This window comes from Convolutriloba macropyga, chromosome 4, assembly GCF_964194025.1.
Source record: "Convolutriloba macropyga chromosome 4, txConMacr16.3, whole genome shotgun sequence".
Taxonomy (NCBI): Eukaryota; Metazoa; Xenacoelomorpha; order Acoela; family Convolutidae; genus Convolutriloba; species Convolutriloba macropyga.
In genome coordinates this window covers 1,485,954-1,502,604 of record NC_134471.1, presented here as the reverse complement: position 1 = coordinate 1,502,604, position 16,651 = coordinate 1,485,954, and the positions used below count along the sequence as shown (strand labels likewise).

At 29.7% G+C, this 16,651-nt stretch overlaps 1 protein-coding gene across 1 annotated transcript in view; it reads left to right on the top strand.

Moving 5' to 3' along the window:
* The first annotated feature begins 313 nt into the window (after positions 1-313).
* LOC142338196 (uncharacterized) overlaps positions 314-16,651 on the top strand; it is a 59,983-nt gene continuing 43,645 nt past the window's right edge. Inside the window, exon 1 of the mRNA XM_075387842.1 lies at positions 314-430. Coding sequence (XP_075243957.1) covers positions 361-430 — 70 coding nt within the window. The 5' untranslated portion in view covers positions 314-360. The remainder of the gene's footprint in view (positions 431-16,651) is intronic.

Below are 16,651 nucleotides of genomic sequence, written 5' to 3'. Positions count from 1 at the left end.
TCAATACAAAAGATGATTTGGTGTTTATTATGGATTAATAGAAGAAAATTGTGTCATAAGAAACAATTTTGGTACATTTTTGTAAATTTTTGTCTTTTTTGTCATTGGTGTTTTGGCAAAATTTTTATCCGAACTATGGTAAGTTTTATTTACCGAATAACTGGAATTGCTCTGTTCATTGCTTTATTTTGAACAGAACTCTAGCTGTCGATTAAATATGATTGGACGGCTAAACAAAAATAAAAACAACAAAATTGAAACGAATTGTTAACAAAAACAACCTTGAGAACATTGATCTAGTGGTTAACCAGTTCATCACTCTCATTAAAGCTAACATCTAATACTCCTTAGAATATACAAATGAGTTTTCATAAATTGTTTATTCTTCTAACTGGGTTTTTACTTCAGATCTCAGACCATTTGACAGCTGGTTAGTTTTCATATTCATTTGAAGAGCACTAACTATGTATTGGGTTTTATAAATGGTCGCAGTCATAAAAAAGTCACCCTAGTCGCGACAGGATGTAAATCTTGCAGGAATTGGCAAAAGGACGTTAATCTTTCAAGAAAATCTTGCAAAAAATTGTTGATCTTGCAAGATCCTTGCAAGGTTGACACCTTGAATCGAGTAGGGCAGAGACAAGACGCAAGCTAACGCTTTTCATGTGTCTTATTCTGCTTTTGAAGTAAAAAGCGCAAAAACTGTGGAAGTGAAAAAGAGCTTTCCCGGATCTGAGTGTCATAATAATTTTGTACTGAATCATGAAAATTTCATTATGATTTTTTCAAATTCAAGAATTCTGGGCCGGGCTTTTTATAGCCCGATAATTTTCAATTTCAGAAAATGAACTGTTTCTGATTTTTTTCTTCTCAGACTGAAAAATAGACTGGGTTTGGTCTGCAGAGAATGAAATTTTTGTAAGATCGACGGTTGAAATTGCAAATCAAATATTGTGAAACCAAGATCGTTACGGGGGATCATTAGATCATATCATTAACCCGGATTGACCGAGAAGTGGTAAATTGTAGTCTGGAAAACGATATCATGAAATTTTCCGGGTTGGCAGAGAATGAATGCATCATTCTTTCGGAGTTCTGTCGGAGTCTTGTAACGTCTTGCAAATATATCCTTTTTGAACTCTGCTGGTAACTTAGCCACGGTGCTTCGCTAACTCTCGTGTATTTTAAGATATCACTTTTGATGGTTCCACTATTAGAGCATTTTAATAAAATGCTTATTAGCAGAAGCGTCGTGATGATCAACAGTTTACGCAGAAAAGAGCTCGTTTCGATTAGCGGTGTATTCTCTGACACCAGGTTGGATTTTTGCTTGAATTTTGCTAATTAAAAGAGCCCCAACTGATCTCCTGTTCTTTGCACAGATATGAGTTAATCCGCCGGAACCACTCACTCCAGTTCTAGACATCTGTAACTCGTTCTACCCTAGTAATTCTTATATGAAAAGATCAAGTTTTTTTCTTGTCATGTTCGTAGCCAATAAGCAGTTCTGCTCCAATGACGCAAATTATTGGTTATAGCGTCTCCTAGCAAAGCGATGCTCATCGTCACAATGAAAAGAAAATAAATAATTGATCTAAGTTTAAATCGGTAGAGCTAAATTCTATTGCAGTTGACACTAACTGTCTTTTTATAACATCAGCAGAAAAAATTGGGATGTACGTACGTGCACTCTAATAAACTACCACTAGAGATATTGTTCTCAAAGTTTTTGGAAACTTCAAATCGTAGTGGTAACTGAACTAGTGAGTGACATTTAATGCGTATTTGAGGATTTTTTTTCTTATTTTTTCGCTTAGAAATATACGATGGAATAATTGAAAAAAGTATATGCTATAGTTAGCTTAAGGTTCACAACGTTTTCCAGTTAATCCCAGGAACCAAACATTTTGCCCAAGTTTGGGAGTTAACTACTCATTGACGCAGCACCAATAAGTCTTGTTTATTGCAGATATAAATATATATTGCTGCAAATTTTGGGAGTGCATATAGAACTTAGGTTTGTTCAGTGGTATAGCTACTAAAAAAATCAGGAGATAAACGTACATTCAAAGCTGTATCTATTATATTTTGGGCGGCTAATATGATCACCTGAAATATTATAGAAACTTATGAGAACAATGTCTCCTGCTAACTATGTACTCTATTACAATACATGTACAATACTACAGGTTATTTTGTATTAATCATATGCAAAAAAATCAAGTTAACAATTTCAGGTATCATATATTAGTATCAGAAGTCATGTTGGAAATAATTTAGTATTTGCCCAGCTTGGCCAGCCAGTCATCTTCGTTGATATCACTTACGGAGGTTTCAAATTTGTCGTGAATTCAGATTAGAAATTTGTTCGGATTGGTGTGGGCTTGATTATGTTTATAAATAGCACAAGTTGAAAGAAGTTTACCGGTATGTATGGACCCCACTGACCAGAGTTTACACCACGTGTCAAAAAACGTGTTTTGGTTTGCAATTTCATAAAATTCGAGAGGATTAAAACAGACTCTTTACTGAATGTGTTGATTGTAAAATCTCAAATGATGTAGAACTTTCACGTAACTCTACAGTAGTGGAAAAAACAAGGGATTCAATCACCAGTAAAATCTGTCCCTTTCTCCTAACGCTAATCGCGCATGTCGAATCGGGCCAAATTTTACTGTTTGTTGAATCCCTTGTTTTATCCACTACTATATATTAGCTCTAAATTAAAAAAAACCAATTAAAATAAAAAAAAAAAACAAAAAATCAAAAAATCAAAACAAAATTTACATTTCACTCTTTAAGAGTGATTCACTCTTATTCGGAGTGATCCCCAGTAGAAAAGATCGCTCTTTTTCGCTCTTAAAGAGTGAATCCCTCTTTTTTGATATTTTTTTATTTTTTTATACTTTTTATTTCAAATTATCTATACTTTTCAATAAATTTATATTTTCTTTTATTTTATCTATATTTATTCCTTTATTAATAAGAAATGATACAAAATTATAGTATTTACATGAACAACTTTCCTCTGTTTGGTTAATAACTAAAGGATTTACAGCTCTAGGACTTTGCCAACTAGGATTAATTGTTTTATCCGCGAAGCGGTTACACCGATCAGTTATATTTCTACTAAATCCTCTAGTCAATTCTATATCTGGATGTTGTTTCTTTACCTGAGTTCGTATCCCATCATATCTCACAACAGAAGTACACTATGGACAATTAACTTTAGCTGAAGTACAACTTCTACATGTATACTTACCCTCATCAAAATTATTTAGTGGTTTTATATAATTACACTTATTACAACATCTAGTTAATACTTCTGAGCTGGGGTTAAGGTTAGGGTTAGGGATAAGGTTAGGGTTAGGGTTGGAGATAAGGTTAGGGTTAGGGTTGGGGTTAGGATCTGAGTTAGAGTTATAGTCATAGATAGAACCAGAACCAGAACTAGAGCTAGAACTGGGGTTAGAACCAGAACCAGAACTAGAACTAGAACTAGAACTAGGGTTAGAACTAGAGTTAGAATTAGGGTTAGAACTAGAACTAGGGTTAGAACTAGAATTAGAATTAGAATTAGAACTAGGGTTAGAACTAGAATTAAAACTAGAACTAGATTCATTTTTTAAAGAACAACCCCATGCGGAAAAATCATTAGCACAAATACCACTTAATATTATATTACCACACATACATTTATCAGTTTTAACTTTATGAAATGATTCATAAGGATATTTTAAAACAGCAATGTTTCCACATTTATAGTTACACTCTAAACATTGCAAAAGCATTTTTAATAGATAAAATTTTCAGTGAACGATCTTTGTTCGTGGTTTACCAAACTGCTCAACGGAGTTGTTTTGCAAATTCGCAGATAATATTAGCTATGCTGTAGAATCGGTGTACAAACATTGTGGATAATATTTAGCCATGATTTCAATTAAATCTTTAGTGTTATCTTTAGATGTGATGAACTCTGCTAAATATTTATTTCCTATGTATTGAGTGTATTAGTTTTACATCTCTTATCTAGAATCAATTCAAGGTCTAATTCTTTTTTATCTTTAACAAAATTTATAATCTCTTCTCTAAATTCTTCATTATTTATATATAGTTTGTTTAAAAACTTTCCCCCCTTTCTATTCAAAATTCCCATCTCTTCATTGACGAAGTCACAGTTACATTGATCAGTATACGAACTTTGTTCATGGTTTACCGAACTGCTTCCCTGATCAGTATAACTGCTTCCTGTTTCACCTTCCAACTTTTCTCCACATTCAACATTAACTAATGTATTTACTCTACTCAACATTGTGCTTGCTCCCATTGCTACAGTTCCAGCATTTCTTGATATTGAATCAGAATAAAAACAATTAAATATAAATAAACCTGTGCCTATAATTCCAACAATATTTGATAAAATTTTCAGACCCTTTCCCTTTATCATCTCTTTTGTTAAAACATCATTCTGAATTTTAATATTATTTAAAGTAAGAAGTTTATTAAAATAAAACTGATATTTATCATGATTAATAACATTTCTATCTGTTGCATTAATCATTAGTGGTTTCATATATGCTATAAGTTTATTTATATCTTCTCTTTCTAAATCATCTTTTAAACTAAGAGCTTTCAAATCAAGGAAACCAACTCTTGAATCATATATCATTGTTCTATTACTACTAATAATCATAAAAGTATTTTCCTTTTTATTATATTTAATTATACCATAACGAAGTTCATCTGACATTCCATCTGTACAATTATAATAGTTACTATTTAATTCACTAATTATTTTATTGAAGTCATGTTCACATTTATATATCTCATTAAAGTTTTTAAATAGGTCAGGTCCATTATAAGTTGTTAAATAAATAATATCAGAACTCATTCTTGCTGTAACAATTGTTTGAGCTGGTTTATGACACATTACAATCATTTGAATATTATAATGTCTACCTTCAGTAAAATAATAACCTATATCTTTATTTAACCTATCACCCATATCATCAAGTACTATTACACAATTTTGAAATTTATGCATATTATTTTTTGTGATCATATTTATATCACATTTACTAAACCCAGTATAAAACTTATTAGACTCAGGATCTATCCAGTCTCTGTCATCTTTACAAACTATAACTATGGACCTTTGGTCTTGATCTTGAACTTTATCGGTGTAACCGCTTCGCGGATCTTGATCTTGAACTTGATGTTGAACTTGATCTTGAACTTGATCTTGAACTTGATCTTGAACTTGATCTTGATCTTGAAGTTGATGCTGAACTTGATCTTGAACCTGATCTTGATCTTGATCATGGTCTAAGTATAACTTTAAGTATTGTCTAATAAAATATGTTTTACCCGTTCCAGTTCCACCATAAACAATAGTATGTAGTGGTGACTTTTCATATTCAAATCTAACTAGACTCCTATTCATAAATCCACCAAAGCTTTCTTCTAGTTTTGTATATTTACTTGGTCTTGAATCATATATTATATAACAAATTCCAAGTATAATAATAAAAATAAAAACTGCACTACCTGTTTCCATTTTTATATAGTAAATATAGATTTGATTTAGATTTAGACTTAGACTTATAATTAGACTTAGATTTGATAAATTTATTATATAAAAATGCTCATCCTAACATTTGAGGAATTCAATAAAAAATTTGATTTTGATAAAAATGCTATGAGTGATATCAGAATAAAAGATATAGGTAAAGATATAAGTCTAACACCAATTGAGATTGTAATGAGAGATGATAAACCAGAAATGGTAAGTGAACCTAACTCTAACATTATTGTAAATCTACATCCAACTGAAGGTACACAGTTAGTTGGATTTTAGTTATAAGAAGAGAAGGTGGTCTAACATATTACTTTGATAGTTTTGGTGTAGAAACTCCACCTTTATTTTTAGAAGAATATGATGATCAAGGCTCTAATGAGAGAATACAACAATATGATGAATATTATTGTGGGGATTATTGTTTATATATGATCTATCTTATTGATAGAGGATTTAGAATTAAAAGTGCTTTGAATATTCTAGTTAATCAATGTAAATATCCAGGAATATATAATGAGTGTTCTTGTTTAAGTTGTAGTAGAGGTGGTGATAAAGATAAGGATAATGTTAATGATAATGTTAATGATCTACAAAGTAGCTTTGCTAATAATGATAATGATAATGATAATGTTAATGATAATGATAATGTTAATGATAAGGATAATGTCATTGATAATGATAATGATAATGATAATGATAATGATAATGATAATGACAATGATAATGATAATGATAATGATAATGATAATGATAATGATAATGATAATGATAATGATAATGATAATGATAATGATAATGATAATGATAATGATAATGATAATTTTATATATCTATTTGATGAAAAATATCAAAGTAGTAAATCTAATAGGAATAGCAATAGTAATAGCATTAGTAATAGTCCTACTAATAACATCCGTGAAGCGGTTTCAACGATATCTGTAAACATAAATGATGATCTATATTCATGGTTAAATGATGATGATATAATTACTGAAGCACCATTCCCAGATAACTTTGGATGTATAATATCTGGTCCTAGTGAAGGTGGTAAGACATTCTTATTGAAAAAACTAATTCTAGCTAGTATATACTTTGATAAGCTATACATCATTGGACATACTCGTGATCAGTACCATGGTATAGAAAGAACAAACCCAAAAGCAGATGTTGAATTTATTAAAGATATAAAAGGTTTAACATCTCCCGATAAACTACCCAAAGACTTAAAGAAACTAATGATATTTGATGACGTTAGAGTCAAAGAACCAGTTATTAATGAATACATTTGTAGAGGTAGACATAAAAACTGTAATATGATATATCTTAATCACAACCTGCTCTCTCTGGATAGGCAGAGTGTTAGAGAGAACTGTAATCTGTTTATTTTATTTGAACAGAGAGGTAAAGTCCTCATATCTATATATCAAGATTTCTTTAATGATGTTGAACTTAGTTATAATGATTTTGCTAATATATGTAATAAGGTATGGAAAAAGCCTTATAATTATATTGTCATTGATATAACTAAAAATAAAAATATTAATGGTAAAATAAGAACTATTTGGGATCGGAGAGTTTTGTAGTTCAGTTTAAGTTTAAGTATCAGGGAACCTGCTTCGCAGATAAGTGTAAGTCTAAGCATAAGTCTAAGTATCGGGAACCTGCTTCGCAGATAAGTATAAGTATAAGTATCGGGAACCTGCTTCACAGATAAGAATAACTATAAGTATCAGGGAACCTGCTTCACAGATAAGTCTAACTGTAAGTATAAGTATAAGTCTAAATCAAACAGACCTTCGGTCTGCTAACTATGTTAGATGTAAAGTAAAACTTAATACATCACCATTAAAGTCTATAGGTCTTCCATGCTCATCTTTAGTATGAAATTCTACATATTCTATTCTATCTTTAGTTACATTTTGATACAAGATATTAGTTGGTATAAAATTTATCAAGTAACCTGGTGGTTCAGTTAGATTAAAAGTGTATAGTATGTCAGTATGTTTACCATTATCTTTAGCTCCAGATATCACATTACAAGGAATGTTAACAGTACTAAAACCCATAATATCAATAATTTTCTGAGATTTATATCTACCTTTTTTATAAATTATTTTTCTAAGTCCTAGTAATGAGGCTAGGGAGTTTTTTATATCAAAGCTGAGTGCTCCTTGTTTTTTTTCCATTAAACATTTCATCGTATTCTTATCAGGTTCTATTATAACATTACAATCAGTTTCTTCTTTTATTAATTCTGCTATGTCAGTTAACTCATATGCTCCCGGTGTAATAGTTGAATATAGCAACGGGATTCCTTTATAATTATAATTAAGTATAGATGTAATGTTTGGGCTTGAGGTAGAGATAGAGTTAAGGTTAGGGTCAGAACTAAGAGCCCGAGGTAAAGCTTCATCATCTTCTATAACAGTACTAGCATATAGGAATTGATTATTTCTCCTATTCACATTAAACACCGAAATATAAACAGATAATCTAATTAAACCTAATTTTGTTGTATTAAGTATAGGTTCACTAAAGTTAAACTTTTCTGTTGGTTTTATCATTCTAAAGTTAAGTGTATGCTCCTCTTTAGTTTTAGTTAAAGCATCATGTATATTTGGTATTTCTCTTAACATTAAACTATCGGTGAAACCGCTTCGTGAATCAATCATTTTTTATCTTATAAAAATGGATTTTAATTTGGATGCAACTTATGGTTACAATAATAATATGCACAAAATTAAGATTATAAAGTATAAACCAAATAATCTGGCAACAATGAATACGGTTAATACCAATAATAATATCATACTCAATAGAGAAGAGAATCACTTTAATATACATGATTCATATCTAGAGATAGAGTTTGTTGTATCAGATGATGCTGGTGGTGTATTTGCTAATGATGCTAATATCGGATTAGTTAATTATGGTATGATGGCATTGTTTAGTTCAATTAAGCTTGAAACTAGTGGTGGAAGGGCTATTGATTATATAGATCATTGTCATCCTAATCTATTGATGTAAAGGTTATTAACTAGTAATGGTGAGGAATATGAGAGTGGTTTTGTTAGAAATCAGGGCAACAGAGATAGTCAACTTAAAGGTGACCATATTGCTGCACAACGAGGACATATGTATATGATGATTAAGATGAGTGATCTATTTGGTTTCGTAAATGATTTAGAAAAGATTATATATGGTTTAGGATTTAAACTAATATTAAAAAGGAATAATAATGATAGAGCTCTAAATAGAGTTAATGCTAATCCTGGTGCAGTTGCCAATGATGGTAATATCGAAATTAGAGACATATCATGGTGTGTGCCCAGTATTGATCCTAGTAATGATAAAAGAATTATTGTACAGAAAGGATTAAATAAAAAGAATAATGTAGACTTTAGTTATTATGAAAGAAAGACATTTTATAAGAATGCACCCAATGCTTTTAACTTATTGTTTGATCTTGTTATGGAAAGTGGTATGTAAAGACCGCAATATATAATAGTTGGTTTTGAAAATAATATTGTTAATGAACAAACTCATGATGCAAGTAGATTTAATGTAATGAATGTTACTGAATGTTATTGTAAGATTGGCAGTGAGTTTCATCCCGAGGATAGAATGAATATTAATTATGGAACCATTAATTATAATAAGGCTTTTAAAGAGATTGTTAGCTCTAATAAAGATTATAATGGGCTACCACATAATATAAAACCATATATAAATCATAGAACATTCAAAAGTAATTATAGAATATATGTATTCGATACTATATATCAAAGGGATCATATAGGTCCACAACCAATACAACTTAATTTTAAATTTAGTGCTGGAGTTGCAGATGTTATATGTCATGCATTAGTATTAACTAGAAAGGTTATTAGTGTGAATAGTGATGGTAATAGGATGGTTGATATAATATCATAGATATAATTTAAGTCAAAGATATAACTCCAGCGATAATTATAATTTTAGATATAATTCTAGCGATAATTTATAATTATAGTATAATATAGTTATTGTTATAATTATATACCTATACTTATACATAACCATTAACTTATACTTATATTTATAGCTAGTCAGCTCTAATTGTTACTCTTGTTAATACCTAACTATTTCTTATTAGTATTAACAAAACCTTTAGCATAAATAATGTCCAATTTCTTTTTATTCTCTAGAGCCAAGCCTCTAGCTTCAAGCTTAACCTTGGGCTTGGGCTTAACCTTAGGCTTGGGTTTAATAACAACAAAAGGATTATACTTTTTAACTTCCATTATTTTTTATATATAGAAATGAGTCTTTTAAATAAGTACAAAACTAATTCATATTGTGTTGGAGGTAGACATTATAGTGGTACTGTTAATATAAGAGGAGCTATTACTTCAAAAGGAACTAAGATGTTAAAAGGTAATTGTGTTTTATGTAGAAGGAATAAATCAATGACAGTATCTGATGCAACAATAGAAACAGAAGGACTTAAAGATTTCTTTAAAAGTGTTGGTAGGGCTGACTTGGAAAGAAAGTAGCTAACTTTGGAAAGAAAGTAGCTAATAATCCAATAAGAGCATAAGAAATAGCAAGTAAAATAGGAAGTGCGGCTGCATCTAGAAACCCCAGAGCTGCTTTATCAGCCACACCCTATTTAATTAAATTTGCAACTACTGGTGAAGATATAAAAGTAGTACAAAAAGGAAGAGGGTTATACTTAGGTACAAAGAAAAGATAATTATTTGATTACAATTATGATTATATTATGTTTATGATTATGATTATGATTATATTATGATTGTATTATGTTTTTGATTATGATTATAACTAAGATTATGATTATGATTATATTATATTTATGATTATCGATAAACATTAATACTAATATTATTATTACTAAAAACATTGTTATTACTAAGCACTAATATCTTTAATCTAAAGAAATACTCAGCTTGTTTTTCTTATTCTCCTTATAATCCTCATATAACTTAACAAATTCATTATACTCATCATTATCTATTTTATTATTAATCATTGATTTAGTTTTTAGTTTATTAAACTTATCACTAAACTGTTTACTTAAAATATACATTTGTGAATACTTTGTAATTTTATTTCTAATTTTAGTATTAATTGTTTTTGATAATGAACCACAAACAGTTGCTGTAGCAAAAGCTATTGGTATAGAATAAGCTAATCCTATACCTGTTAATGAAACTGATGTTGTTGTTGCAGTTGTTGCTATTGATGATAATACTATTTCTGTTATCTCAGCTATCTTAATATAATTTTGATATCTACTTAACTTCTCATTATGGTTATTAGTTTGAGTTTCATAATAATTTCTAATATCTTTTATAATGTTAATATTGTTGTTAAATTTATTATTAGCTTGAATCTTTTCGTTTATCAATCTTTCTGATACTGATGACAAATCTGGATATAGTAATCTCTCACTCGGTGCTGTTGGATTGGTCATTGCTTTGCCTATTTTCATTAGAAAAAAATTCTTTCTATTTCTTTCATTATATCTTCTTGATTAAAACTATAATGCATCTCAAGTCTGTCTTTCTCTTTATTATCAAGTAACTTACTTTGTAAAAGTATAGCAATTATATATTGTACTATAACACCTCTAAGAGATTTATTGTATTCTTTCATTTCTCTCAGACCGTTAGTAAACATTTCATCTAAGTGTATGTTAGTTATATTCTGATTAAATTTATTATTATCAAACTCTTGCTTTAACTGATTATATTTAGAGATAGTATCTGCAGCAACTTTATTACAAAACTTAACAGTATTTCTGACTTCATTTGTTGATTCAATAAAATCATTAATTAGTTCTTCATTAACTTGTGCTTCATTTAGTTGTAATTTTTTAGTTGTAACTTTATCAAAGTCACCCTTTCTTAGTTCAGTTATGTTTCTACTTAAAATGTCTATTTTATGAGAGGAGGATAATAAGTTATTGTCACAATAGTCTTTATTAACAACAGCTCTTTCATCGCTAGGAGGATGAACATTTGTAATTTTATAGGTATCCTTCATATCAATATCATCATTATCTTCTAGGAATAACCTACGAGCCTTACTTAGTGTTAAGTTGTTTGTTGATGTTGATGTTGATCCGAGAAGCGGGTTCCCCGATTTATGTTTAACTTGATTGAATCTATTTCTTGTCATCTTTGTATTTGTTTACATATAATTAGAATAATAATTAGTCTTGTAATTAGACTTATAATTAGTCTTACAATTAGACTTAGACTTAGAATTATAATTAGACTTAGGACCGCAGGTCAATCTGCGAAGCAGGTTCCCTGATCTACTTCGTAGCTAACCATAGGTCTATATTTAATGATTCCAAAACCTTATTATTAGATACAAAATCAAACTCGGATTTCAATAGTTCCTGTTCATAATATTTGCCTTCTATTATCTCTCCATTAATATCTTCTATTTTATATGTTGGTGGATGTGTTTTTGGAACTTCATTCACTTTAAACAATTCTCTATTCCAATTAGAAGTGTAACCTTTAGAGAAGATAATACGTTTATCTACATTTCTAACATAATAACCAAGTTTAAATTTTTGTGTTGTTTTGGTAGAATTAACATAGTATTTAACTTTATCAGGATTATTAGAAGCATCAACTGGTGTCATATTAATTGTTGAGTGAATGTTATTGTTATATGTTACAACAGCATCATTTAATATATTTACCCAATTACCATCGCCATTGATGAACATAGGTTTATTTATTATGTGTAATAATGTTCTATTGAATCTCTCTATGAATACAGCCTTTAAATCACTATAAGTAGAATATAGCTCTTTCCCTGAAGCGGCTTTGCCGGTTTCATATTCTTTAAGTAAAGATTTCATTGTTTTATTGTAAAACTCACTACCTCTATCTACCCATAACTTTTCTGGTTTTCTAGGTTCAGACCCACCTTTTGGATGTTCACTTAATACTATTTTAAAACCATTAGTTATAGATAAACCAGATTTATTCTTTAATGGAATAGCCCATTCATATTTTGTGAATATATCTATAACTGTTAATATAAACTTATAGTTATTGTTGTATTTACATAGAGATGTAGAGATGACTTATCAATTAAATCAACTGACCATGTTTCATCTTTATATAATGGTATTATTCTTTGTCTTCTAAACTTTGTTATTCCAGGACTGAATACTTCTTTAGCTAGTTGTTGTTGTTGTTTTTCTATCGTTTTATTTATGGACATAGTCATCTGCGAACGAGCTCTGCTCGTGGCTAGCCAAGCAGGTTCCCTGATAGCTTCGCTCATTTACCATAATTAAAAACAAAGTTATCTAGTTGGTCTTGATTAATGATATTCATAGATAATAGTTGCTTAGACATATCTAGCATTTCATCATGTAATCCATCATGACCAGCTTTTGTTTCTAGTATTAATAATACTAGTCTTTCTATTAAATTATTTGGATCTGCGAAGCAGTTTCCCTGATCTGGGTTGCCATTTAATCCCCTACCATATACATCATCTTTTGCCCCCGTTATACGTTTTATTGTTCTATATCTGCCAGTTTTCTTATCCCCCTTTCCTAAATCATATCTATTATCAAATAAAAACCTTTTAATTTTGTTTTCATCTTCCTCAATATTATCATCATATGTTACATGTGATTTAATAAGAAAATCAGTAAATCCTTCTGAAAACTCATATACATTATCCCTAACTAAAAATGCACCCTGCTCTAGAGTTATATCAACACCATTCATTTTATATCTCCTAGTAGGTAAATCTATGAGTTCTAATTTTAATTGAGGATTAGTTTGAGCCCCCATGTCATGAAGAAGTTTGGCTGTCTTTGTATCAACAAAAACTGGTGCTATATATTGAGTCACCTTTAAAGTTTCACCCATCTACAAAGCAGTTTCATTAAACTGGGAACCAGCTTGCTCGATCATCTTAGTTTGTTTATCTAACTCTTGATTTTGCCAATCTATTGCTCTTAATGTTTGTTCACTTATTGATATATTTTGTTCATTGTTTGCGTTTATCTGCGAAGCAGTTTCATTGATAATTTTGGTTAGAGGATCAAATAAATCTTTTATTTCACCATAATATTCTTGTTGTTTTAATTGATCTTCTAATCTATTTCTTCAGTTTTGTTTTTCTAGATTGTTTAATTCTATAAGTTTATCTAGTTTAGTCATTTTATATGTATTGAAAAATTATAATAAGAGTAAAAAATGGATAATGAAAACAGCTTCTCTCTTAATCTAAAAAGATGTTTAGCTTGTAAAAGACGTTGTAATACTATAGATGAGTTTATTGATCATATTAAGGAACAAAATCATGATGATTTAATAATTTCAACTTATTCTAAATATGTAGATGGGGCTGGGAAGATAATAAAATTTCTAGAATATAATAAAAATATAATAGCTGGAGCTACACTACATAAGAATACAATCATGGGAGACACTATGGAAAAATATATGGCTCAGATAATGATTTTTAATATACTAACTACCAATCATATGGATGTAATGAAGGAATTAGGTCTATAATTATTTGTTATAAAAATTAGCAAAGCTCGTTATATAATATAATAGCAACTTCAATTAACTTTCTATCATCATTAATGGTTAGTTCTAGAATATTATTAACCAGTAGGTCTTTGTCTCCATCTAATGATGCTTGGTGGATCATTTTTAATAAATCTTTTTTGAATAGATATAGATTCTCATCATGAGGATAGCTTTTAATATTATTTACATAAAATCTTTCATCATCAAATGTGTTTAGACTAATCTTACTTGTTTTTGTTGTTGTCATGTTATCACCAACTTTTTGTATTCTACATTCATCTACTGTTCTCTGTGTATTATTCATTAATGCATCATAATAATCTATGTGCCTAGCATTATTATGCTTCTTTATTCCTTTTTCTTTAGTGTTTTTAGGATCATTTTTGAAGCTATATGTTTTGGGGGACAATGCTATAAATTCCTCAATAATCCTACTTCCCAGCTCGTGCTTAAACTGGCTGGGGACCTTATTATTAGTTTTTATAGGTATGTCTAGATTACTTAAGTCCATATGCTCATCACTAACTTTACCTTCACTATAACTTAATACGAAACTGTCCGTATCCATATATAGAAGTGTTAGATCTTTGAGGGATGGTTGTAGAATATTATAGAATACATCATACATTTGTAATTTACTTAATTCTAAGATAGTAACACCTACATATAGTGGAGAATCATATTCTATTTTTTTCTTTATATATTCTATTTGGCTATACTCTCTATATCTAGTTATATTCTTAAATGTTGGTTTACTTACACTTTTCATTATCTTTTCGTCATCATGCAAGAACTTGCTTTGAAAGAAGTGTAGAGGATTCATGCTCATTCTTCCATATAATGAGTTATTCATTAATTTCCTTACATCCTTTTCTGCTTCAGTTTTAGCTGTTGCTCTTTTATTTGTATTGTTTTGTATATAATCGCTACATATGCAATCTTGTTTAAATTTAATTGCTCTATGTATTTTTGATACTTTTACTCCCATCTTAACATAGAACTTTAACATCCTATAATGAACCATATATTCTGTTTTGTTGTTTTGGTCTAAGATTAATTTCTCTGATCTGTGAAGCAGTTTCCCTGATCTTGCCTTGGCTCCATCTCTTTCTCTGTAACCTAATTCATTATCATTTATCTTTCTCTTATTAGGCATTAGTGCTAACTGTTCTGTTCTCTCTTTACATTGATTAGTATAATCAATATCACAAACTATATAGTAACCATGTTTACTATCATCTGGAGTATTCAATATTGCATCTAGAGTAGTAGTAGTAAACTGGAAGTCCTTATAAGGTAACTTTTGCATCATTGCATAACCATATAGGTTGTTTGCGTCTATGTACCATATGGTCTTACCATCACTGTTATCTATATATCTATCACCAATTATTCCACATATACCACCTTTCTTTGCTCCAGCAAAATCATCTAGCATTTGTTTATCTTGTAATGTATCTAATGTTACACCGCTTGACATTAACCAACAATCAAAACTTTAACCTGGGAGACTTACATACTGTAGGGGATTGAGCTTGAATTCTTTCATGCTTAGTTTAGCATATTCATTCATGCAATAGTCTAGTAATTCCACACCATTCTGTAAATACTCTATAGTTAGATATTTTCCAGTTTTATGACTGTTTTCATTATTAAAATTATCTACTTCCTCTTGTGTTGGTAATTTATTATGTAGAGAGGATTTAAAGTCTTCTTTTTTAGATTACCTATAAGATTATTATAGGAGTCTAAACCAAAGTATTCATATGGATATAATGTTTTAGTTTTACATCCGTATATCTTTGCCATTTGATCTAGAGGCATAGCTAAGAAGTTATAACTGTCTAAGAATTTGAGACAACCAATGCTAAACTTCTTAGATTTACCAGCAGCTAGTGGTATGTTATCTACTTTTCTTTTATCACTATTCTGTTTAAATAGTTCAATGTATAGTAGGTTGAAGTCAAAGCCAGAGCCATTATGGAATATTACTGGAATGAAATTTTGTTGTTTGTATCTTAGATTACATATTTTACAAGCTGGTCCTCTATATTTACCAGTTTCATGACAATGATCTCTTACTTTATTAATACATGTTTTGCTGCAGATATGATAAGTGTTATTAGTTTCATGATATAATTTATCTTCTTCTGTGAATATCATCTTTTCATTATGTTTGAAATTATTCTCAGTTTCTATTTCTAACAGATCTCTAGCAAATCTTTTGATGCAGCCTAGACCGAAGTAGTGTTTGAAGTTACCTTGCCAGGTGTAACCCACAGCTACCGGAATATGTTCAGCTATTACATATTTACAATCATTAGTTGTGACATCGGTAATGCAACATTCTATATCGGCAGTTACAATATTTTTTATATTCTGACGTTTGTGTTCATTTACAAAAGTAATATGTTTTTTCTTAGGACAAACAATCTCTGGTTTGAATGAGGTGCTGCCTTCGTGCTTATCATATTTAATTTGTGAGTTA